Source organism: Habropoda laboriosa, unplaced genomic scaffold, assembly GCF_001263275.1.
Source record: "Habropoda laboriosa isolate 0110345459 unplaced genomic scaffold, ASM126327v1 scaffold57, whole genome shotgun sequence".
Lineage (NCBI taxonomy): Eukaryota > Metazoa > Arthropoda > Insecta > Hymenoptera > Apidae > Habropoda > Habropoda laboriosa.
The window spans coordinates 2,191,767-2,214,667 of NW_017100229.1; the positions used below are offsets into that span (position 1 = coordinate 2,191,767).

Consider the following 22,901-nt stretch of genomic DNA (forward strand, 5'->3'; position numbering starts at 1 on the left):
GCGTGTACGTGGACGGTTCGGAGACCCGAGGCTCCAGCAACGCCTCTGTTCTAGTGAAATACGGAACGTACACCGGACTAGCCAAGTTCACCGTTTGGATGCCGGAGTTTCCGTTGCAAGTGACCGTAGGAGATACCAAGCTCAGTCAGATCAAGGGTTGGAAGGTTCCCGAGGAACACGCCGCTGGAACTAAGAGCAAACGCAGTTTGAACGTCACCAATGTCAGATCGAACGACTCCGCTGCTAAAACTAAGAAGAGGAGCGCTGCTGAACTGGAGGACTCGCTGGAGGACTCTTCGATGGACGTCGAAGACGCAGACGTGATCCTGGAGGAAGACGAACAGGAGGAAAGATTCAGAGGAAACGATCTAGGATGGGACGCGATCAATTCCATCGACAGAGGACCTTCCACCAATTGTAGACTTCGTTTCCAGCAAAGTCCGGTCGAAGTACACGCCAGATTCCTCGCTCCTGACCACGATTCTGGAAGAGTCTCGTATTTCGTGAACCGACAGACGTGGTTGCGTGTGACCGATCTTGTGATAGGAATGCTTCGAGTCTCGGATCCTAGAATCGCCACCCTGTTGCAGGGGAGGATCGTTCAGGGTCGTGGAGTTGGTAGAACGGAAGTACAGGTTCTCTCGCCGATGACTGGAAAAGTAATCGGCGCGAAGGAAGTTCGAGTGGGCAACGCTCGAGTCGCAGTTGCCAGTCTGTCGGTCAGAGTGGTGTCTGGTCTTCAATTGACCATCAGCCCCGATACCGCTATAGAGAACGGTTATGTGGCGGAGACTTCGGTTACGAGGAGGCTGACTGCTCAGTATCAGGTGAGGTACATGTTTCCCTTATTGATCGCAGGAATCGATAGGCTAAGATTGTCGTTATAATTATCGCACCGATGCAGGAAGGTCTGCTGGACATAGACGTGGAGTTCTCCGATGAAACGAGAACACCTTTGAGAGAAATCGCTGTCACGGATTACCACTTGTTGGTAGAAAGTTTAGACCCGGAAGTAGTCGCTTTTGCACCAATGGTAGCTTCTCATCATCCTCGTGTGATCGCTGTCGGCGAGGGACGAGGTGATTTGTTGCGAGTCAGCCTTCAGTTGGCCGACGCTTGTCGTCTGACCGGCAGGAGGTCTGGAAAAGGGTCTCAAAGGGCCACCGCCGCCGCTCTTGCCAGCGCTTCCGCTAACGTAGAGGTAGACTTTGCCTCGAGTGATCTCCCGAATCGGCCTGAATTCGTGCAGAACGACGGAGGAGGAACAGTTGGCTCTCATCATCACAGAGAGAGGAAGACCAGTAGGGGAGATATCGCGCCTGACCTGCACGACATTCTCATCGGTAAGTAGATTCCGTTCTCCGTTTGCTGCATCTGTTTTCTTTACCTAGAGCATGCGTGTCGCTTCGTTATCTTTTCGCATACACGCAGTCCGTGTAATCGCGAAGTTCCTCTACTTGTATCGCACTTGGCGTAGAGACTTCGGATTATCTAGTTATCGTTGCGCTTGTCACTCGCTACCGCTGCAAACCCTTCTCCTCTGTCGTTTCACGCGTAATCTGACGAGCGAGAAGTGATCAGAACTGCTCGATCGCAGATCTGACCACCGGTGAACGCAGTGTTTCCGTGCATGAGGCGTCCGTGTCGCTTAGCAGACAGCCGATGATGGTCGGCTCGGTAGCGACATTCCACCTCCAGTACCACCGTTCTGTCTCACTCTTCTCCTCTCTCTTTCTGTCTCTTTGTTTTTTGTGCAAAGGGCGACCGCTGAAAGACGAGAACGGGCACGAGCACGAACCTTTGGTGCAGGCACGGCAGCACCGCACCGCTATAGCTAATGGCATGTCTTCAGGAGGAATGGGCGGCGTCGGGATACGGCATCACGGGGGAGCACGCATGAGTCCACTCGAGATCGGGATGTACGTCCTTCTGGCCGCCTTCTGTTTCGCTATCGTCGTCTTCGTCGTCTCCTGCGTGGTCTACGCGAGCAAGTTCAAACCACAGCCGCCCGACTCTCCGTTGGCTGGATCAGCACTTCCGGTTCTCTCTGGAGCGGCCAGAGCCAGAGCGGTTGGCCGCCTTCTGTTTCGCTATCGTCGTCTTCGTCGTCTCCTGCGTGGTCTACGCGAGCAAGTTCAAACCACAGCCACCCGACTCTCCGTTGGCTGGATCAGCACTTCCGGTTCTCTCTGGAGCGGCCAGAGCCAGAGCGGCAGCCAACCAGCTGGCGTCGGGACGCAGACCTCCCAGAGAGTCCACCACGAACGCGCACGACTGGGTCTGGCTGGGCAGGGCCACCCTTGAAAGGGCCGCGTGTGGACCTCAGCAGGTATATATCGTACATTTTTTTTTAACTCCAGCCAAACACCTGTCTTCATTTTTTCCTACGTGGGTTGATCGACACAGGTACGAGTAACCAGCAATCCTCTCGCGGGCGAGACCGAGGGAGACACCAGCGATGTAGCGACTTGCTTCGACAATCCGAATCACATCGAGCTACCATCCGCGGGGGGCCAACGCAATAACGGATCTGGACCAATAGACACAACGACCTACTGCAAAAGGGACAAGGCACCGAGAAACAGTTTCGTGTCTAAACCTACGTCCAAGTCGTCAGCCGTGGTAACGGCAACCACGGTTACTACCCCAGCATCGTTGGCTACGTCCACAACGACCACCACGCGGAACGAGTAATTATTCTACTTTATCTCTCAATTACGCGCTCTCCCCAGCTTCAGAAGCGTTCAAATAATCCTTTCGACGACAGTAACGATGACATCCCCCCGCCATTACCTCCCCATGGTGTCCCGGTAACCTCAGCCATGGCTACTTCGACAACTCCGGCCGTTCCTGTCGGTGCATCGGTCAATAATAACGACAACGAGGACTATAAACCTCCCGTTCCACCTCACAGAAACACCGGGGTGATCGTTCGTCTGCCAGAGACGCCCAGGAAACATCGTCACAGGGTGTCGAGCAGCAGCGTCGGTGGCAATAACCATCACGGGAACAACCAGCAGCAACGTCATAGCAAGCAGATCCACAATAACAAGCAGCAGCAGCAGCAGCAGCACGGTAAAGCTAGAGTAGGTAGTCCAAAAGAGAACGGCGCGGAGGAGGAGGAGTTCGTGGAGCTAGTGTCTCACGATGACAACAGGCATTCGAAGGAGGCGCGGGCCAGGGAGGTGAAGAGGGCGACGATCGTCGGTAATCCAATGTTCTCCTCGTTCTCCACGAATGCTGTAACGTCGTCGATGAACGTGTCCAGTCCTACAGTGGCCTCCTCGTCTTCGTCACCGCCTAACTCGTCGCCGTCCTCCTCCTCCTCCGCATCCACGTCCTCTTCATCCTCCTCTTCGTCGTCCGCCTCCTCGTCCCAGGAGCAAGAAGAGTCGGTGGCGTTGGACGACCTGAACCTGGGCATGGACTACAACCAGATCATGCAGTACTTCGACAATTTGAAAGAGTCGAACGCCTAGGTGACGGCGTTCGGCCTCGAAGAAGGCCGAGTAGTCAAGATCGATACGAAATCCCGGAAGCATCGTTGAGAAACGTGGCACGCGAACGAGCTTGGCACTGTCTCGTTCTCCGCTTCCTCTTCTCGCCGTGTAGCACGTTCGCTAAAAAAAAAAATTTGGAGAACCATCGGACGAGGGCCGCCGAGCTCGCGCTGTTCCAACGACATTCCGGAGAGTTTCGTATTCTAGGCTATAATCTAGTCAGCTTCCTAGCAGCACATCAAGAGTATCGCGCAAACGCATGAACACGAACACACACGTACAGGTATACCATGAAAGAAAAAAAAAAACAGATAAAAAGTTTGGAGGCATTAGCGTTTCGTCGTTCTTTTTTATATGAAAAGATTGTACTAGGCTCTTGGTTGATGTGTCCTTTTCACGCATTAAAAAGTGACGTTCATGCGTACCAAGCTTCTTGTAAATAGTTCCAGAATCTTTTCCACCAACCAGCTACATATCTATTTATCTTTCACGAACTTATTTCAGCTCACTGTATTATACTTCATAAACGACCACTTTGTTCACTTTTATCGCGGCCTATTCTTTCATTCTATTACTCATATTGCTTCCAAGCTTTCTGTCGGTGGTGTACATACATACATGCAATACACGAAGGGACAGACACAACGCGCAAGTTGTATCAATATAAAAGAGGCGCGTTTTAACGAGAAACGAACGGTCGCGCGTTCTCTGGTATACATACGTAAAAAGGTACACATGCACAGACACAGAAAAGTACACGCAATGTTAAAACACGTATAAATACACAGGCAGAGGCTTTAAAGGTGTGATCGTCGGTGGCCAAGGGGGTGGGACAGGTAGATCGCGCGTTCGATTCGACCAGCTTTTCTTCTCTTTTTCTCCGACGATCGATCGACCGCCGCCGATCCTCGCTTCCGCCTCCGCGTACTCTATCGATCTCTCGCTCAAGCCCTTTCCACGCGGTAATCGAACGAGTCACTCTCGTTCCTGCCACGCGAACAGGGCATTCACCAAAAAGTGGCTGGGAGAAAAACCGACTCTTTTGTCTCGAAATCGATCTTGGCTTCGATACGCTACGTTCCACGAGCCACCAATAGCTTGTCTTTTTTTCCTACTCTTTACCGAGAGCTTTTGTGTTCATCCACTGCTATCCATCGTCGCCGGTACCCGCCTAACCAAGGGAAAAGCTAAAGGTTTTTGTCGCGTGTATGCGCGCACGTGTCTTTCCTCCCTTTTCATTTTCGCTTTTCTTTGATTTTTATTTTTAAACAGTCTTCCCGACGGTAAATTCCAGTCGAGACCGAGATCGATATCGAGAACGGAGAGTTAGTCGGGCACAGGGCCATTTACTTTTCTCATCTACGCCAGAGGAGACGTAATATATATATTTATTCGGTCGTCCGTACGTCGTAACGTTTCTAAATTTTGCTTCGTAAGACTGTACATTATACGCGACTTAGCGAATGTTAAATCACCACGGATCGTAACATTTGTACGAGAAAAAAGAAACCTATAAAACGTGCATTAACCTAATCGCGAGAACACGACGGGCCGCGTGCATCTTTCTATTACCTACCTGCGACACCTATTTCTAATTAACTTCGTTTTTCTTTTTTTACCAACCTCTCCAAGTCTTTAATACTTTAACACTTCAACCGTTCACAGTAAAAGCGTATTCATTCGGGATTGAATGGATTACGCATCTTTTTTTCTTAATACGATCTTTAATAAAATCGACGTTGACTTTAAAAGGACGAACGAAGTCGTCTTGGCTGGTTAAGAGGTGAACCAATGAATTCTGAATTAAAACGCGCCATTAACCACCAGTCTGTCCCGCGAAATAAAATAAAAGGCATCAGAGGGGCTATGGTTAATGGAGTAAGTCCCTAGAGAACGCTTAGCCAGTCAGATTAACGGAAGATTTGCGAGCTGCAAATTGGGAAACGCTAATCTCCTAGAGGAGCGCTCTCGCCGCGGCCCGTAGACGTTGCTTTGGTATCGCTTTTAATTACCATTCACCCCTCGATTGGATTTCGCAATTGTCCGTGTACGTGCCACCGGTCGTGAGGCTCTTTCCTGAGCGCGTAACAGTCGGGGCACGTGCTTCCTCGCGTGAATGCAAGCGCAATCGCATCTGTGCCATCGTTAGTTACATCGTAGAAACGCGTCCACGTTCGTATGTGCATGTATATATACGTATATACAAATATATTTGTGTGTATATATGCATATAGACTTGAAAGAGAGATAGAGAAAGGAAGATATGAAGTATGAACGTGTGTGAAAGAGAAAGGATGAATGGGAGAGAGATGATACATGGAAAATAACACGCGCACCTTATAGCCTACGTTCTTCCGCACCGATTTGATTTCCCGTTGCGAATCCAATCGCCTCCTTGTCCCATGTAGATCGTGTCGCGTGAACGATTATCGAGGATCGACTCGATTAATCAGGCCAACCCAAAAATACCATCAACTGTCGTTCTTTTTTGTACAGGATCGATACATTGGCAAGTGGTATTCGAAGTTTTTCTTTTCTTTCACGAATAAAATACTCAGCCTTTGTTTTGTTATTTCTCGGCGTAATCGAAAGATCTACACTTGTCAACGTGTTGAGAAAAGGAAAGATTCCTTTGAAAAAGTTTGATTCTCCTAGTGGAAGTGAAATAATTTTTCATTAACGATGGGTTGCCTGAAGACCTGAGAGATCAGTGAGCTGGTGTGTGCAGGGATCGCGGGATCGAAGCAATCCGAACTATAAATCCACAGACCCCCGAGAAAGGGCCGTTCTATCTTATATAGGCATCTAAGGACTACGTGTCTAAGTATGTATGTATCTGTAAGTTGTGTGTTAGTATGTGAAGCGTGGGCCATAGTGATGTAATGCCGATGAACACAGAGAAAGAAGAGAAAAGACGCTCGAGTCGGCGTCTAGAGCGTCTAGAGCGTCGAGGCGACCGTTAGCCCTTTCCTGTATTTTATTACGTGACTCTGAAGGAAAGAGAAAATGAAAAAAAAAAAACGAAAGAAAGAAATTAATTTAACATTCCTAATTCTGTTTTTGCGTAAACACTGGTTGAATTATCCAGAGGGGAAACAAGAAAGGGTTAACGGTAGCTGGAGACAACGTAAGATAACCCGCCGAGAAATCTAGTCTTATAGCGTAACTAATGCATTAATTATAAAACACTAACGAAGAGATAAAAGCACGCGAAGCGCGATCTACGTTGCCTTTCGCCCGACAGAGTACACGTATCCTCGAATCGTCTGGCGGGGTGAAGATGGCGTCGTTTTCATGGCCATCCTTTCCTTCTCCTTTGAGGAGCACCGAGAGATGACAACTCCTCTACACCGAGATGGCGGAAACCGTTAAACGAATCAATCATATCGAGTACCGTGAGTGAGAACACGCGCTAATTAATCCTAATTAATCGTACGTGCCAGGGAATCTCGTCCCTCAGGATGGACTAGAATAATAAACAAGAAGAGGAAAACGAAGGAGGAGGAGAAGAAGAAGAAGGAGGAACTCCGTGGGGCGAGGTGATCCCGCACAGAGCCGGACAAAAATAGTATTTACGATAGAAAATAGTGAATGAGCTTTGCGAAGAAGCTGTGTTTCGCGTGAACACGAACTGAAGCTGTTTTTTCAATGTTCGCTTGCCGCGATGTTTAAAGAGAGACGATAAAAGATAAAAACGAAAAAAAAAAAGACGAAGAAGAAGAAGCGAAGAAAACCGCCCCCGATTCACCCGTGTGTTACACTATCAACGTACAAACGATCTTACAGTTACTATTTTTTACTTAGAATACTATTTCCTCCAGCTCTGGCTACGGCCAAAACCATTGTATATATATATTAACGCGCATCTCCTTATTTTCTCAGTTGGAAAATCGCCAAGAAAAAAGTAAAAGGTAAAAAAAAAAGAAAGAAGAAAAGAAATCGCGTAAGAGGAATTATCGCGTTCCTTCTACTCGCTTCTCTCGTGAACTTTGTCTATCGTTCGCTGAATCATAATTTTAGTCCATCGCCATCCACGAGATCGTTCGTGTTAAATAGAATCGTGAACGGTGTCGAAGTCAAGTTAAAGCACGATGCAACTCACAGCGCCGAATTTTATATAAAGTATAACGAAATAATTCTCTCTCACTCTCTCTCTATCTTTCTCTCTCTCTCTCTCTCTCTCTCGAGGAGCTTTGTTTAACGCGACGAATATCCAAACGAATCCGCTGATCCTCGAGAGGAGTGCGCGCCTCAAATTCGCTGGAGCGCGCCGCCCTTCTTTATAAAACAAGTCGAAACTGCCGGTCTCTCTTTTCTCCTTTTTTTATTTTTGATAAGTTCCCACCGATTAGGGAGGATTATACATATATTGTAATAGAATATCGCGTCGCAATGCTGACTCTGCATTCTCACACACATTCCTCAGACACGATGTCGCTGTATCTACGTTAAGTGTGATAAATGCGGATTTAAGAAAAGAAGAATAGATAACGATTTGACGAGGCGCTGACGGCAACGACGGCGGCTAAAACACGACGAGGACGGCGATGACGAACCGCGTCCACGACGACGATGGCAATAATCGACGATGCTCTCGCGAAATCTGTCTTCTCTCGCTCGTAATAGTCCTCTAATTATCGTTCTAGCTAATTACGGATAACCGTTCTATCTCTGTACTTATCGATTATCCTTCTATTTATTCTATTTACGATAATCATTGATCCTTATTCCGCCGCGATCATCGTTGCTGTTATTGTTAATTGTTATTGAGATTGTTGTTGTTGCTGTTGTTATCGCTGTTTTCGACGCGTTCTCCCCTCACTCCGTCGTTGGTGTTGTCGTCGTGGTGGACATCGGCGTCGGCATCGGCGTAACCGAATACGCTAATTAAACAATAAGATACGACTATCGCCTACTCAATGTACAATATGTAGTATTTACCTGTTGTTACCACCAAACCGTCATCAAAGATATATAAAATATTGTAATTGTAACACATCGGTGTTGCTCCCATTCTATTCACCCCTTACTATTATTCGAAACCACTGTTCTCGTTTATTTTCTTCTTCTCGAGGTAAGTTATACTTGTTGAACAGAGCAATTTTATTTATTGCTATACTTAGCTTTTATTTACCGATAAGTATTTACAGACTTATATATATATATTTAAAAAGTTAAAGATATTCGTTGAACCATCGCCTGTCGTATTTCGAGATCCATTTATGGCAACCGAGCATATTGTTTTGAATGATATATTTCCAAGTCCATGGATTTAGATTTTCCTCTTGTAATTTTCTTTTATTCTCTGCCATTGTCTCCAACTTGCTTTGACTAACCGCCATCGCGTCGAAAGGCATTCTTTTCGCAAGATTTTCTAGAACTCTCTTCACCTACGGAAAGTGCACGAAAACTTACAAACCACGCGAACAATTGAAATAAAAGTTTCTAATACCTCAAAGAACTCGATCTTTCCTCCAACTTCAACGATAACTTGTCCCGCTTTTACTGGAGTTACGTAATGATCTATAGATCCTTTGCCACGACCCATACGCGATCCAGCACTCTATATTATGCGTCAATTATTTTTAATAATTGTAAATGATATCTAGCGAAGAATGATATTTACGAAATAACCTTTTTAGTAATTGGTTGCCAGGGATCCGGAACTCTCCAAATCGCGAATACCTTTTCGTAGTCGACATTCCTTACCAACATAAGACGGATCAACTCGAAATGACAATATTTCATTCGGCCACCACCTGTTGCCTAAAATGTTACGTTCTTTTGTTGAATAAAATCATTTTTCCTTAACTTTCCAAATTTACTGTCCATTCTCTTACTATTATGCCATACTGTTTGTGCAAAAGAGTATTATGGTACTCTTCGGGACCACGCATTAATCTCAACTTTTTTTGCATCTTATACGGACGTATTTGACTCGGCATTTGAGGTACTTTTGGAGCAATTCTCAGCTTGTTACGTTCCGGAAACTCGACATCTAAAAATTACAATTTTTCTCTTTCCTCTTTTCTTTAAATATAATTGTTCATTTTACATACCGTCGAATACAGGTGACGGTTCGAAAGACTGTAACCCGGCGACTGGTGCTGATTTCAACACACAATGGGCTGGAGGAAATAGTATGTAGAGTAAAACTGGTAGTTGTTCGAGAAAAAGATATTTATATAAAGACTTACGCGTCAAAAACAGTTTTGTGATATTCCTACACACTTGCATTTCGGCACCTTCACGTGAACCTTATACCTTTTTAACCTCAAATTGTTTTCTAGTGTTAGTAAAATATCGATTGCAAACCAGTAAAACCACTTCGATTATAAAAATCTTCGAAACACTGAGCTTTCAAAATTATTTTCTAGATTCTTATTAGTTTTTAATTCACATTTACGGTAATATTAACTCTCGAATGAATGAATGTAAACGTACTAGTTTTATTAGTGAGCTACTGCCAATAAAATCACGTCAAATAAGCCTAGATTTACGCTAGAAACAGAAATGCTTTAATACGCAATTTAAACATTTCAAATAATTTATTGATTTGTAGAGTACATTAAAGTGTACGTAACATTCATTTATCTCGATGCTTTATTATTTCTATTAACGCAATCATTACGATGACGAATTCTTACGAGATAATTAATACTTATATTTTTAGGAGATACAAAGTAAAAATAGGTAAAGTATAATAGTATTTATTATCTGTGATAGAGCATTTTTTAAGACGGAGAATATAACTGCTGCATAGTTTCCAACCACAGTACCAAGATCGTGACATCTGCTATGCATTTCTAAGAGCCATAAACGAATGAAATGTCCCTAGACAGAAACTACGTTATGGACGACGTACGCCAACGCTATAGTTTTATAATGACTACTTGTTGATTTAATTACAGACAGCGTACAAAATAGACCTATTATCTTTATGTCTCAGAGGTTTTATCACAGACGAGGTACGAATAGATCTAACATCTAATGCATTTTTTCATCCCACGTCAAGAAGACTGTGAGTGCCCTTACCATTTGTGTATTGCTTCCAACGTTACCGTTTCGAAGTGTTTTCCGGACTTAAATATATTGTTTATTTAATTCTGTAATGGAGTATTATTTAAAGAATGAGTGAATAAATGATTCATTTTTTATGAAATAATTACATTTCTTGATGTTTCCTGATGTTCAAGACCTTTTCTTGATTTCTATCTGTAATACACAAAAAATGAACGTTAATTGTTCAATTTTCTATAAGAATTATAAACAATTTCTAATTAATCTACTACGTACGATTGTTAATTCAATAAGAATTCAATAAATTAAGCTGGTTTAATAAGTTAAAGCACGCAAGAAGTTTATTTAATACTTTCAATAATTATATACCACTACCTATATTGTTATTTAACGAGAAACTCCAATTATTCTATAATTAAAGTACTTGGACATAAAGCAGAAACTGCATTTTACTATCTACATTATTAGTAACGTTAAAAGAATTAAAAGAATTAAGAATTGAGTATAAGTATCAATTAAACATAATAGGGATGACGAGGATAGGACTACAGTAATGAGTTAGACAAGGAAAGGAATAGTGATAGACAAGGACAGAAAAAATGACGATCTGAAGTAACGCCATCTCGTGTTTAGTGACGCGAACTACGATTTCTTAATAGGAACACATCATATAAACAGAGGTATTAGACAAGGAAAGCACTAGTGTGCGACAAGGACAGAGAGAGAGAACGCTTCTCATTGGCTGGCGGGCCGCCATGCTCCACCAACCAGGCCCTAAATAAATCGGTCGATGAGAAATCGTTAATAACTCGATAATTAGGGTGATTTTGTGAACTTTTAGAATTGAAGAATAAAGTGTAGACCTTCGGCAACTTTCACGTATAATTTTTAAGGCTCTAGGACCTTGCAATAATTAGTTATTAATATTAATATCGGGACCGATACGGCAGTCGCTTACGCAACATCAAGCCGGTCGATGAAAAATCATTAATAACTCGATAATTAGGACGATTTCGTGAACTTTTAGTATTGAAGAATGAAGTGTGAACCTTCAGAAACTTTCACGTATAATTTTTAAGGCTCTAGAACCTTTCAATAATTAGTTATTAATATTAATATCGGGACCGATACGGCGATCGCTTACGCAACACTAAATCGGACAGAGAGAAATCATTAATAACTCATTAATTACGATGATTTTGTAAACTTTTGGTATTGAAGAATGAAGTGTATACCTTCAGCAACTTTCACATATAATTTTTAAGGCTCTAGGGCCTTTCAATACTTAGTTATTAATATTTGTTGTGCGAATTGTCGGGAACGATGGACAGTCCCTTACGGTTTTTCATTAATACCATTGTTCAGGATTAATTTCCTATACAGTTATCATATGGATCTGAAAGGGAACACCTGTGGCTACATTCTTCTATAATTTTTATTAATATATCCCTCCTGGTTCGACAGTTATTTATCAATCTATGGGTGAGTATTACACCCGTCGCAATCGAGCGTAACATATCTACGTTATTTCAATAGATATGCGTGGTAAATTGTGCACTTTTAAGCATGCAGAATGTAGAACAGACTTTTATTTACATTCTCCAATAATTTTGGTAGGCGTCAGTAGTGTGGTTTATTTGATATTAACAATTGTTTATAACAATCGACTGTACTCGAGTGCGATGAATAGGCGACTTTCTCACATAATATTTAATAACACGTAAAACAAACGGAATATGTTAACAAAACTTATATGGGAATGTAGCTAAAGGAGTTGTCTTTCAAGCGCATATACTGAGTTGTATGAGAATTTAGTAGAAAGCTATGAAATTATCGAAAAACCGTAAAAACGCTCGACAGTATGCGGTATCGTTCTCGACATGCCGCACTAAAGTTGTTAATAACTAATTATGGAAAGTACCTAGAGCATTAAAACTTATACGTGAAAGTTGCTGAAGGTTTACACTTCATTCTTCAATACCGAAAGTTCACAAAATCATTCTAATTAACGAGTTATTAATGATTTTTCTCTGTCCGATTTGATGTTGCGTAAGCGACTACCGTATCGGTTCCGATATTAACATTAATAACTAATTATTGAAAGGTCCTAGAGCCTATAAAATTATATGTGAAAGTTGCTGAAGGTCTATACTTCATTCTTCAGTACCAAAAGTTTATAAAATCATCGTAATTAATGAGTTATTAATGATTTCTCTCTGTCCGATTTAGTGTTGCGTAAGCAACTGCTGTATCGGTCCCGATATTAACATTAATAACTAATTATTGAAAGGTTCTAGAGCCTATAAAATTATATGTGAAAGTTGCTGAAGGTCTGCACTTCATTCTTCAATACCAAAAGTTTACAAAATCAACGCAATTAAGGAGTTATTAATGATTTCTCTCTGTCCGATTTAGTGTTGCGTAAGCGACTGCCGTATCGGTCCCGATATTAACATTAATAACTAATTATTGAAAGGTCCTAGAGCCTTAAAAATTATACGTGAAAGTTGCTGAAGGTCTACACTTTATTCTTCAATTCTAAAAGTTCACAAAATCGTCCTAATTATCGAGTTATTAACGGTTTTTCATCAATCGGCTTGATTTAGGGCCTGAAAGGTAGAGCTCACCGGCCCGCCAGCCAATAGGAAACGTTCTCTCTCTGTCCTTGTCGCACACTAGTGCTTTCCTTGTCTAATACCTCTATTTATATCCTGTGTTCCTATTAAGAAATCGTAGTTCGCGTCACTAAATACGAGATGGCGTTACTTCAGATCGTCATTTTTTTCTGTCCTTGTCTATCACTATTCCTTTCCTTGTCTAACTCATTACTGTAATCCTATCCTCGTCATTCCTCTTATATTTAATTGATACTTGGAATCAATTTTTACTTGCTTTAACATTACTGCTGATGTAGATAGTAAAATACAGTTTCTGCTTTATTTTCAAGTTCTTTAATTATAGAATAATTAGTATTTCTTGTTGAATAACAATTTAGATGGTGGTATACATATAATTATTGGAAGTCTTAAACAAAATTGTTGCATGCTTTAACTTAGTAATATAGCTTAATATGGTAATTTCGCATTGAATTGACAATTGCACGCAGTAGGTTAGCTAGAAATTGTTTATAACTTCTATTGGAAATTGAAAAATTAATGTTTTTTCGGTCATGAATTACAGTTGGAACTTTACTGCGTGCAATTGTTAATTTAATGCGAAACTAGTAAATTATGCTGGTTTATTGAATTAAAACACACAACAATTTTATTTAGTACATGCAATAGTTACAAACTACTATATAAATTATTATTTAACAAGAAACACTAATTATTCTTCAATAATAGTACTTGAAAGTAAAATGAAAACTTTAGTTTACTATCTACATTTAACAAAGGAGCATCTGTTACATCTGTCGGCTTTACCATCTTTGATGGTTGATTTGAATACAATTCCTAAAGTTACTACTCTAAATCGTAGAGTATATCAGAACGTCGGTACATCAGAACGTGCGGCACAAAGTTCCACAAGGTGATTGGTCTATTCAGTATATGGTCTGTGGTGATGGGTCTATTCTGTATCACGTCTGTGGTTTAACGTTGAAACAGCTGATTCGAATCGAAGTGTCAAAATATTATCAAAAACGTATACTATATCTTTCTTTATTCGTTTATCTGACTATAAGTGACTGAGAAATTAATAAATATTTCATATTCACCGAAGATATGTACTGTCTACGCGTAAATGTTCGAGAAAATGAAACCTTCCCAGGAATTGTACTTTGTTGCAAACCTTGTCAGCTTTGTTTTCGTCTTACATCGTACCACCTGTGAACGAATATCATAAATTTTCTAATAAAACCTAACAATGACGGATACGGAGAAAATTTTCGTTTGTTCCTCATCTGGTTGCAGTATGGTGAATGAAGAAAATTATTTTTGTTAAGAATGAAGTACATTTTGTGTGAATCTTAACTAAATTCTCCCCAATTTTTATTTGAATTAACCTACATATTAACTTGTGATTATTAAACTGTACATTTTACATAATTTCAATGGTTTTCTTTAGAGTTTTACCAATGAGGATCAGCTGACGGTGCACAAGAAGAAGCATGAGATGATGTTGAACCTTGGAAGTGGTTCAAAGAGTGGTGGATTTGTTAGTAAGTATTATTGTTTGATAAAATTGTTCATTTATGGTCCTTGAAATAAAAGTCAGAGTGAGTAAAAGATATTTTAAACTTTTTATAAAATATACAGCTGACCAAACACCCACACCGACGCGCTTTATCAGAAACTGCGAAGAAGTTGGCCTCTTTCAGGACTTACAAAATGTGAATCCCTTTGAAGAAACATTCAGAAGAGCTGTGGAATCAGGGAACACTGGTACACTTACAGTACCAGAGGTAAATAATTCAATTAAAATAAACGCAAGTACTCTCTTAATAGAATTACCACACAAGTGTTGCTGCAGGTTGGAATTACAGATGATACTCTGCACACACCTCATATATTCCCCCATATAGCTGATGTATTGTCTAACAGTAATCAAATATTGTCCGAGAACACTGTGCAAGAATGTGGAAGCATCTCAATTACAGAGAAAAGCACAGAGGAGAGAACTACCATCGATACCGAAGTCTGTACCAACGTGAAATTGAGCGAAACTGACGAGCAAGATTTAATCAAAGGGAAATTAACGGTAGAACGGAATGTTACGTTGACGGAAAATATCATCGAACAAGTAACACGCACACCGATATTACCGAAAATTTTACAGGAACAACCTTCTCCCCAATTGTGAGTAAACGACGAATTTTCAAACTTTTCGAATGTGCACGTTTAGCGGGAGAATAGAAATAAAGAAGAAATATTTATTTAGATCGTTCAACGGCGAGGAGGTGCAGCTACTGTTAAAAACGTCCGATGGAAAACTAATGCAATTATCAGCGATTCCAGTTTACGATTCTATTAGCACAACCAACACACAATCCTTAAGGCAACAAACAGTGGTAATAAAAACGGAACCTCCTTTACAATGTAATACAAGGGTAGAGTTGAAAAAACCTACGGTCTCTACGCTATCTCTGGCGAAAATGGTACTTTACTGTATCCACTATATGTATATTAAAAAAAAAAAAACAATTCTTTTTATTCGCGTTCCTTTTTTTTCTAAACGAATATTTCACGAATCCTTGTAGAAATTGAAACAGTAAGAAAGAAAATCGAAATAAACCGATGGAAGATCAGTTGAAAAAGAAAGAAATTCTCGAACGTAATCGTGCTAGTTCTATGAGAGCAAGAGCCAAAAGAAAAGCGTGGATACAACAGCTCGAGAGGACTGTAGCTAACGTTAACGAGACTAACGTGGCTCTACAAATGGAGGTAAAAGTTCTGCGATCAGAAGTGGCCAAATTAAAGACACTTTTACTAGCCCACAAGGATTGTCCCGTGACGAAAGCGATGCAGAAGGGTAATTTCAGGGGTATACAAATAATCGTACTTGGTTCGATAATCGTATTTATTTAATTACATTATTATTTTACAGGCAATGGTATAGTACTTGGTCCGAAAATAATATCGGTAAACTCGGACGGTATAAACAATGAAATTTCAATGACTCCTTCGATGAAACGAACGACCACGTTCTGTTCGTCAGAGGTGCCAATCATGCCAAAGAAAAAACTATCTTTAGCATCTGCGAAAAACCCGGTGATTTTCCCAAAAGTAGATTGTAGTACAAATCTATCAATTCCCAATGCTACTTTAATTAAAACGGTACCAACGCTCAAGATCATGGGGGTCGGTCAATTATTAACAGAGAAGGAGGAGACTAAGCAAATTTTTATCGTACAAAACCCAGCGAAAAAGGTGGAGAACTCTAGTAGGCAAATTATTCAAATAAACCCTAATTACGAAACTGAACAGAACGCGTCGAAACCTAACGAGACGTAAAAAAGAGAAGATCCATTCGTTGAAAGTCTTTCATACAAATTTTGCTCAAACAGATAAAAGACAGAGAACCCGAAGTTCGACGATCGGTACATTTATATTCGTGTAATAAATGCGTAGCATCGTGTGCATGATTGCTTGCAAACCAGCGCGTATAAGTACGTCTTCGCGAGAAAGATCTTTTATTATTTATTTTATTGTAATAAAGCTGAGTATTTTCTAACGACGTGTCTATTTTTATTTTATTCCAAGAAATCTACCAGGGAAAGGGGTAATCGAATAACGAACATGTGCTGAATTATACTTTACGCATTCTTTATTTTACATCAGTTAAAAAAAAACCTGTCGAATATACAAGATAAATTCTCCCATCGATTCTCAAGTTCCAGAGTCTCGTCCGCACACATCGGTTCCCACAAGTCCCACGATGCTTCTGTGACCCTCGGGCCCTTATCAGTTCTCCGTCCAGTCGTCTAACAATTCTACACCGGACAGGAGAATGATAAGGGGCTTTGGGCACGAAATCTCTCCGTTTAGAAGCTACCAAAAACTCCAATTGCCCCTTGATGTCGAATCGTTTCCCTTGTCGATTCTGTAAAAATAACACACTTTTATCTACCACTTCTCACTCTCCTATCGTTCCTTCTTTCTTTTCCCTCGCATGAATGACGGTATTGATAGAAAGAACAGTAATTGACTCTTTCTCTCTACACGCCGAATGGTATGCATTTTATCGCGTAATTTTATCTAATCGCGAAGAAATTTATGTTTGTCCCCTTGAACGATTACATAGAATGTGCCGAGTTAGCGTGACCGATCTCATATTTTGCCGGCGACTCTCTATGGGCGAGAAGAGAGATATCGTGGATCGTGGTGAAAAAGGCCTGTGCTTTTCGACAAACAAGATTTCCGTCCCTTGAGTCACGCGAGTGACTCATGTCCAGAACTACAACGGGCCAAGTGAGATGTAACCTGAATTTATCGGTTACTCTGTAAATACCAACGGCTTTCCTATACCGATAAGCCCTTCTCCTCTCCTCGATAGGGAACAGAGATACTTTTCTTCTTTCTCGTGTTACCCAATGCGGAACAGGGTTTCGTATCTTTTGCGGAAAGAGCAACCGGGTAAAATTTTCGGAAGAGATAACACAGCGGAGGGATAATTGAGACGTGGATCGGTAACGCGAGACGCGAAACAATGTGCTTCGTTACGGCGACAATGCCGATAAGCATTGTCGGGTGTTCGGTGTCTTCAAGAAGAGAGGATCCGATGAATTGTTGTATCTCTCGGTTATCTGTTAGGTAAGATTACAGGCGTGGATCGATGTTAATTAAGAAAGGCTGTTTCAATTCGCCGGTCTTCTCCCGTCCCAACCGATGGAATTTTCTACAAAGGATAGATAAAAAAAGGTTCGATTAATAACAAGAAGAAGAATGACCGATGAGTACTTAAACTCGTTATACTTGCGATTTCAACTGGTCACATAGTTCTGGGAACCCCAACACACTTGCGCGTTTTCGTCTTCGAAACCATGGCCAGAAATAGATCTCGTGGCAGCAAACCGAGCCTCCCGACATTCACGGCCCTGAATCAAGCTCGCGTGGCTATTATACAACACGCGCAATCTTCTAACCTTGGTCCAGACCGGCCGCGGTTTCTTTCGATCCCGCGGAATCCGCGAGTAAGTCTTGTTTAATCCATGGAAAACAGCGGAGATACCCTTCTCGCTTTTTATCCAAGCTCAATTAGCACAACCTTGTTTCCCAAGCGCGAAAAAAATTAGCAATTTGGTCTCTTCTTTCTAACGACGTTAGATAACGATGTTTCGAGGGTATTTCAGAGCAGGAGGAGTGTAAGGAGATTGCCCTTTTATGGGGTTTCCAGCGATCAACGGCCCGCGGGGCTTAATTGATCCGATATCGATCGAATCTACTGTGAATTGAGAAAAGAGTAGGAAGGCGCGACACGACCCAGTTTTTATCGACTTCGCCGGGCTTCAATTTTCTCCCCGATTTCAACCAGACCACATATCGTCGAATGCCTCGTACGACATTGTTGCAGTATACTCGAAATTAATCTCACAATTCCCCCACGGTTCAGCGAACGAATCGCGCTTTGGTAGATAAGTACGCGTTATCTATCATACACTACGCGATATCTGTCTTCTAAAGCCGTCTTGATCTTTCAATAATTTACAACTGCTTAGAATCTGGATATAGAGCATTAGAATACATTTCTTTTCCACCAATTTTCCAATGGACTCTCGACGATCGAAATCGTCCCAACGCTTACCGACAATTCGTATTTAACGCACCGATAAGAAGAAGGTTAAACGTATCCCAGAGAAGTTCTCTCACGATGCTCGAGTAACACGTGGGCCAAGCACACGTGCTTCACAGGCCGGAGAACCGAGGAGGAAGGAATTGTTCGCGAAGGAAGATCGGCGCGAAACGAATATTTCGGGAGGACCTGGATACCACGAACGTTAGAAACAGCGCGAAATGGTAACATTGTATGACGCGACGCGAGGCACTACTGTTTATTTTGCTCGGTCCCTCGGAGAATTTCACGCACGAACGGTCCCTTCTTTTCTTCCTCGCCGTTCTTCTGTTTCCGGTCCTTCGAGAAACTTTGTAGTCCATATTTATCTCTGAAACGTTTATTCCGTACCGCTTGGACTCGAAACAAACGAACTGCGAGCGAAAGACTGTTAGCGTTATTGTCCACCGATTGAGCGAAACACCGTTCGAAGAATATTTCTAGGATAACTAAACAAACACTTGAAGTAGAATTGCTCGAGTCGCGGTGGAAAACCGCGATAAGAGTTAGGCGAGCGCGTCAATCTCGGAAGTCTATCGTTGGAGAAGTTGCGGTTTTCACGGGGCGACTGGACCCGTTTTCACGCTCCTGGCCGAGACAATACGCGGTCCGATAGCCTTGAGACACACGTCTGCTTCTTTTTATTTTTACATCTGACCCGAGACAACGGCACACTCTCTCGCTCCTCTGGTTTCCCCTCGCGAGAAACAACTCTCCAGCGAAAAAACGTCCTCCCCGATCGCTGGCTCGCGCGCTACTGACACCGTCCTCGCCCTCCACGAAACTCATTTCCCTGGCTGACCAAACGGACATACGCGCCACCACGATCAACCGAACCAGTCTCGTCTACTCTAACCTGCTGCTGTCCCGTGTGCAGACTCTGGTCTTTGACCGGTCACATGGCGCGAACACCGGAGAGCGGCCGCGGCCGATCGATCTGCGTCCAAAATACCCTCTACACCAGCCTCTCTGCTCTCCCTCTCGCTCTTTCCATCTTCATCCCAAAGCTCTCCACGCACTGCTTCTGATCCACCTCTAAATTCCTCTCTCTTCTCTCTTTTTTTTCTCCTTCGTTAAAACTCGCGGTGGAAACTGTCTGCTGAAATGAAAGCACACACGACACACGTATGCACGGTAGAGCGCGAGCGTTCCTAGAGTACACCACGTTGTATAGGAAACTTTTGAGAAACACGAACCACGGGGGAAACCACGAGCGAGAACATTCCATTTCCGTTTTGTCTGTTAAGAGGAAGAGAGAGAGAGAGAGAGGAGCGAGCACACGCAGAGAGAAAGAGCCAATCGTGCAGGACCCACGGTGCTGGATGCTGATGTAACGAAACCGGGGATTGGTCGACCCGTATTTCTATGACGACGTTCGTGAATGATTTCGACGCGAAAGAGAGAGGAGAACGTCGCGGGAACGAAGCGTCGCGAAATGTGTCTCGCGCACTACTGAGTCGAGCCCGTTCGGCACGATCGGATTCGGACGCGCGTTTCGGCCAGTGGCCACTGTTTTGTGCGCCAGAGAGGAAGGAAGTGCGTCTCTTTCTGCTTTTCGTTTGTCGTCCCTGTCGGCCTGTGTGAGTGGCGCCATCTTTGAATTTCCCTCTCTTTCGCCGCAGCTCCCTTCTGACCCCCACTTTCACTGTTTCAACGTGCCAGCCTCCCTTGCCCTCGCGCTCTCCCAGCCCTCTCGTTCGTCTCTTTCGCACGCTCTTCTTCTGGCTCGTCCCTCGCCAGAGAGGTCGTTTGCCAGTCCCTTTTTCAGTCTCATTTTCCAAACTTCTGTCCCCTTTGCTTTCCTTCCAATAGCGGCGGAGAGAGGGAAAGGAAAATTCACAGCGATAGAGAACTCTGATGTATCGAGAAAGAAGGAGAAAATTATTCTACGGATAAGGGAGGAATTAACGAGGAACATAGAACGGTAAAATAAATATCCTGTAACGTAGAGGTTTGGCTAGGGCCGAAGCTAAGGGTGGTTTCTAAGAGGCCGAAGGAGGAACCGCGCCGAGAGCCTCTTCCGGTCGATTTCACCGGGCCGCTCGATGACGTTTTTCGCCTGGTTACCGTAACTACACCCCGTTCGCCGGTTTTAATTACGTATTTAGACCAGGACCACCAACCGCCACACCACTTCTCCCCCGATGATGTCCTTCCAAGCTAATTAAAAAGCGCCGCGAGCGTCTCTTAATTCCCCGTGGAAGCTAGCCAGGAGTTCGCTTTTCATCTTCGGAATCGCGTTCTCTGGCGATAAAGGGTTGTGCCACTGCCACTCGAGCGTGCAACCGATGGGAAAGATCGCGGCCAAAAAGTGTAACCGATCTCTCCCGATGCGAACTAACCGAAGATTAAAACGGAAGGATTTCGCGTGACCTAGTGAAACGAATCGGCGAGAGGATCTCGAGGAAATTAGAGAAGGGTAAATTAGAAGTCGCTCGGAGCAGAAGGGGCAGAAAAGAAGATGGTGGTTAAAGTACGGCGAAAAGCTAACCGAGAGGGTGGTAAGCAGATACTAACGCCGGTGTTCGTCGAGCCAAGTGACTCGATATCGGGGAGTGTCTCGGCGTTAGCCCCGAATTAATTCCTCAGGGTGGGCCGGGGGATTCTCCATTACCAGCATGGAACGAGCAGCGGTAAAGTGTCCCGCCTTAAAAAGAATACCTGCACACAACCACCACCACCAATACACCGTCGTCCGTCGTCGGTCGTCGTCGTCCCGAGGAATAGCTCCTCCATCTTTCCTCTTGCTCCTCTTTTGCTTCCGCCGCCACTTCCATCCACCGCGAACGGGATTGTCTGAAAAATTTGAAAGAATACCCCGCGCCATGTCTGGACGACAGGCATTAAGGCTGATTTGCACAATATTCCGCGTGCTTCTCGACGCGACAATTTGCCAGCTGTCGAAGAGAGAGGGGAGAGACACGGTCGAAAAAAATCTCGTGACTTCGCTCAGCTTGTCTCTACTACAATTAGTCGTGATTTACCAAGGGCGAGGGAGTGAGATAGCTAGAGAAGGAGAGTTAAATTACTTTTGTCGAAGCTTTTTCTCTTCGGCAAACTTCCGACCGTCGAGGCATTACGTTTGTACTCGAGCGATTAAGCGCAGAAGCCCCCAATGAAACTGGACCAAGTGAAAAGGAAATAAGATTCAATTAAACGAGACAGTTAATTGGACAATGCTCTTCCCTCCCTCTCCTCCCACGTTCGCCAGGGAAACCTTGTGCCCACTCGTGCTCACTTTGCTCGAAATTTCCAATGCACAATGGCAATTAGGTAATGACGACAGTTAACACGTGTGAGATGTGTCGAGAAAAGTCACGAGATTAAAATTCATCGAATCTACGCTCAACCGATAGATAGAAGATGGTGAACAAACGAATAATCCCACACACGCTGATCCCGTAAAGAGTGCAGGAAGACCTTGATGGACGAATGTTTGTGGAAAAAGGCACGTTACCCTTGAGAGATTTTCCCGAGACATCTGCGCATTTTCCAGTCTTCCCTTTCGCGGTCGGACCGAAAGAGGCAGAAAGGAAATAACGTTGCGTCCGTGGGCGCACGTGTTCGCACAAAGGCCGATTTCCAAGTACAAGTCCGTGTGTCTCTCTGGTGGCACGAGCACGCGTTTCAGTGGACCCATAGCTGGCCTGGCGTTCCATAAGTGGCGGACTAATTATATTCCATGGTCGGCGGACCTTCGGTGCTCCGGCCAGCTGTTTTCTCGATCTGTAACTGCATGGGAAACGGTACTCTGGTTAACGCTTTTGCGGATATCGTTTGTCGATCAAACGCGTCGTTTACCCGGCTGCGTGAAAGACACTTTGTTGTTAGAAACTTGGAACGTTCGAGAAAATGGTGAACTGAAGCTCGACAGCTTCCATTACCGGTAATATCTTTCGTTCGTTGGAACAATTCCGCGTGATTTTTGACAGAAAGAGATCTTGCCTTTCCCGTTACTCCCGCGATTCGGGCGAAACAAACGCAGAGTCACGAAGCAAAAACTGCGAAAAAGAGAGGGGGGAAAAAAACAAGGTAGAGAATTGAACGGTGAACAATACGGCCTCTCTGTATCCGTTGAAAAAAAGAATATACTCGGTTTGGTTGATACAACGT

The 22,901-nt window shown here is 43.3% G+C and overlaps 3 protein-coding genes across 3 annotated transcripts in view; 2 read left to right on the top strand and 1 right to left on the bottom strand.

Annotated features, from left to right (window-relative positions):
* LOC108571434 (transmembrane protein 132E) overlaps nucleotides 1-5,077 on the top strand; it is a 66,345-nt gene extending 61,268 nt beyond the window's left edge. Inside the window, exons 6-11 of the mRNA XM_017933477.1 lie at nucleotides 1-827; nucleotides 905-1,343; nucleotides 1,760-1,991; nucleotides 2,131-2,329; nucleotides 2,407-2,690; nucleotides 2,768-5,077. The exon at nucleotides 1-827 is cut by the window's left edge and continues 8 nt beyond it. Of these exons, the coding sequence (XP_017788966.1) occupies nucleotides 1-827; nucleotides 905-1,343; nucleotides 1,760-1,991; nucleotides 2,131-2,329; nucleotides 2,407-2,690; nucleotides 2,768-3,479 (2,693 nt within the window). The 3' untranslated portion in view covers nucleotides 3,480-5,077. The remainder of the gene's footprint in view (nucleotides 828-904; nucleotides 1,344-1,759; nucleotides 1,992-2,130; nucleotides 2,330-2,406; nucleotides 2,691-2,767) is intronic.
* A 3,597-nt stretch (nucleotides 5,078-8,674) lies between these two features.
* Nucleotides 8,675-9,862, bottom strand: LOC108571356 (39S ribosomal protein L16, mitochondrial). The gene is made up of 6 exons (XM_017933373.1): nucleotides 9,698-9,862; nucleotides 9,560-9,628; nucleotides 9,341-9,498; nucleotides 9,135-9,266; nucleotides 8,953-9,063; nucleotides 8,675-8,890 (listed from the first exon to the last, which is right to left on the bottom strand). The coding sequence occupies exons 1-6, from the start codon at nucleotides 9,735-9,737 to the stop codon at nucleotides 8,675-8,677; spliced, it is 726 nt and encodes a 241-aa protein (XP_017788862.1). The 5' UTR covers nucleotides 9,738-9,862.
* A 4,495-nt stretch (nucleotides 9,863-14,357) lies between these two features.
* On the top strand, nucleotides 14,358-16,471 carry LOC108571373 (cyclic AMP-dependent transcription factor ATF-2). Its single transcript, XM_017933391.1, is given in 7 exon segments — nucleotides 14,358-14,435; nucleotides 14,586-14,679; nucleotides 14,777-14,922; nucleotides 14,991-15,316; nucleotides 15,399-15,620; nucleotides 15,622-15,989; nucleotides 16,065-16,471. Coding segments are annotated over 7 exon segments (1,614 nt in total). The 5' UTR covers nucleotides 14,358-14,384.
* Nucleotides 16,472-22,901: the final 6,430 nt, after the last annotated feature.

Coding starts and splice junctions, on each gene's coding strand:
- LOC108571356 (XM_017933373.1), bottom strand. CDS start 9,737: ATGCAAGTGTGTAGGAATATCACAAAACTGTTTTTGACGC. Junction 9,499..9,559: donor ACCGTCACCTGTATTCGACG/GTATGTAAAATG, acceptor TGTAATTTTTAG/ATGTCGAGTTTCCGGAACGT. Junction 9,267..9,340: donor ACAAACAGTATGGCATAATA/GTAAGAGAATGG, acceptor GTAACATTTTAG/GCAACAGGTGGTGGCCGAAT.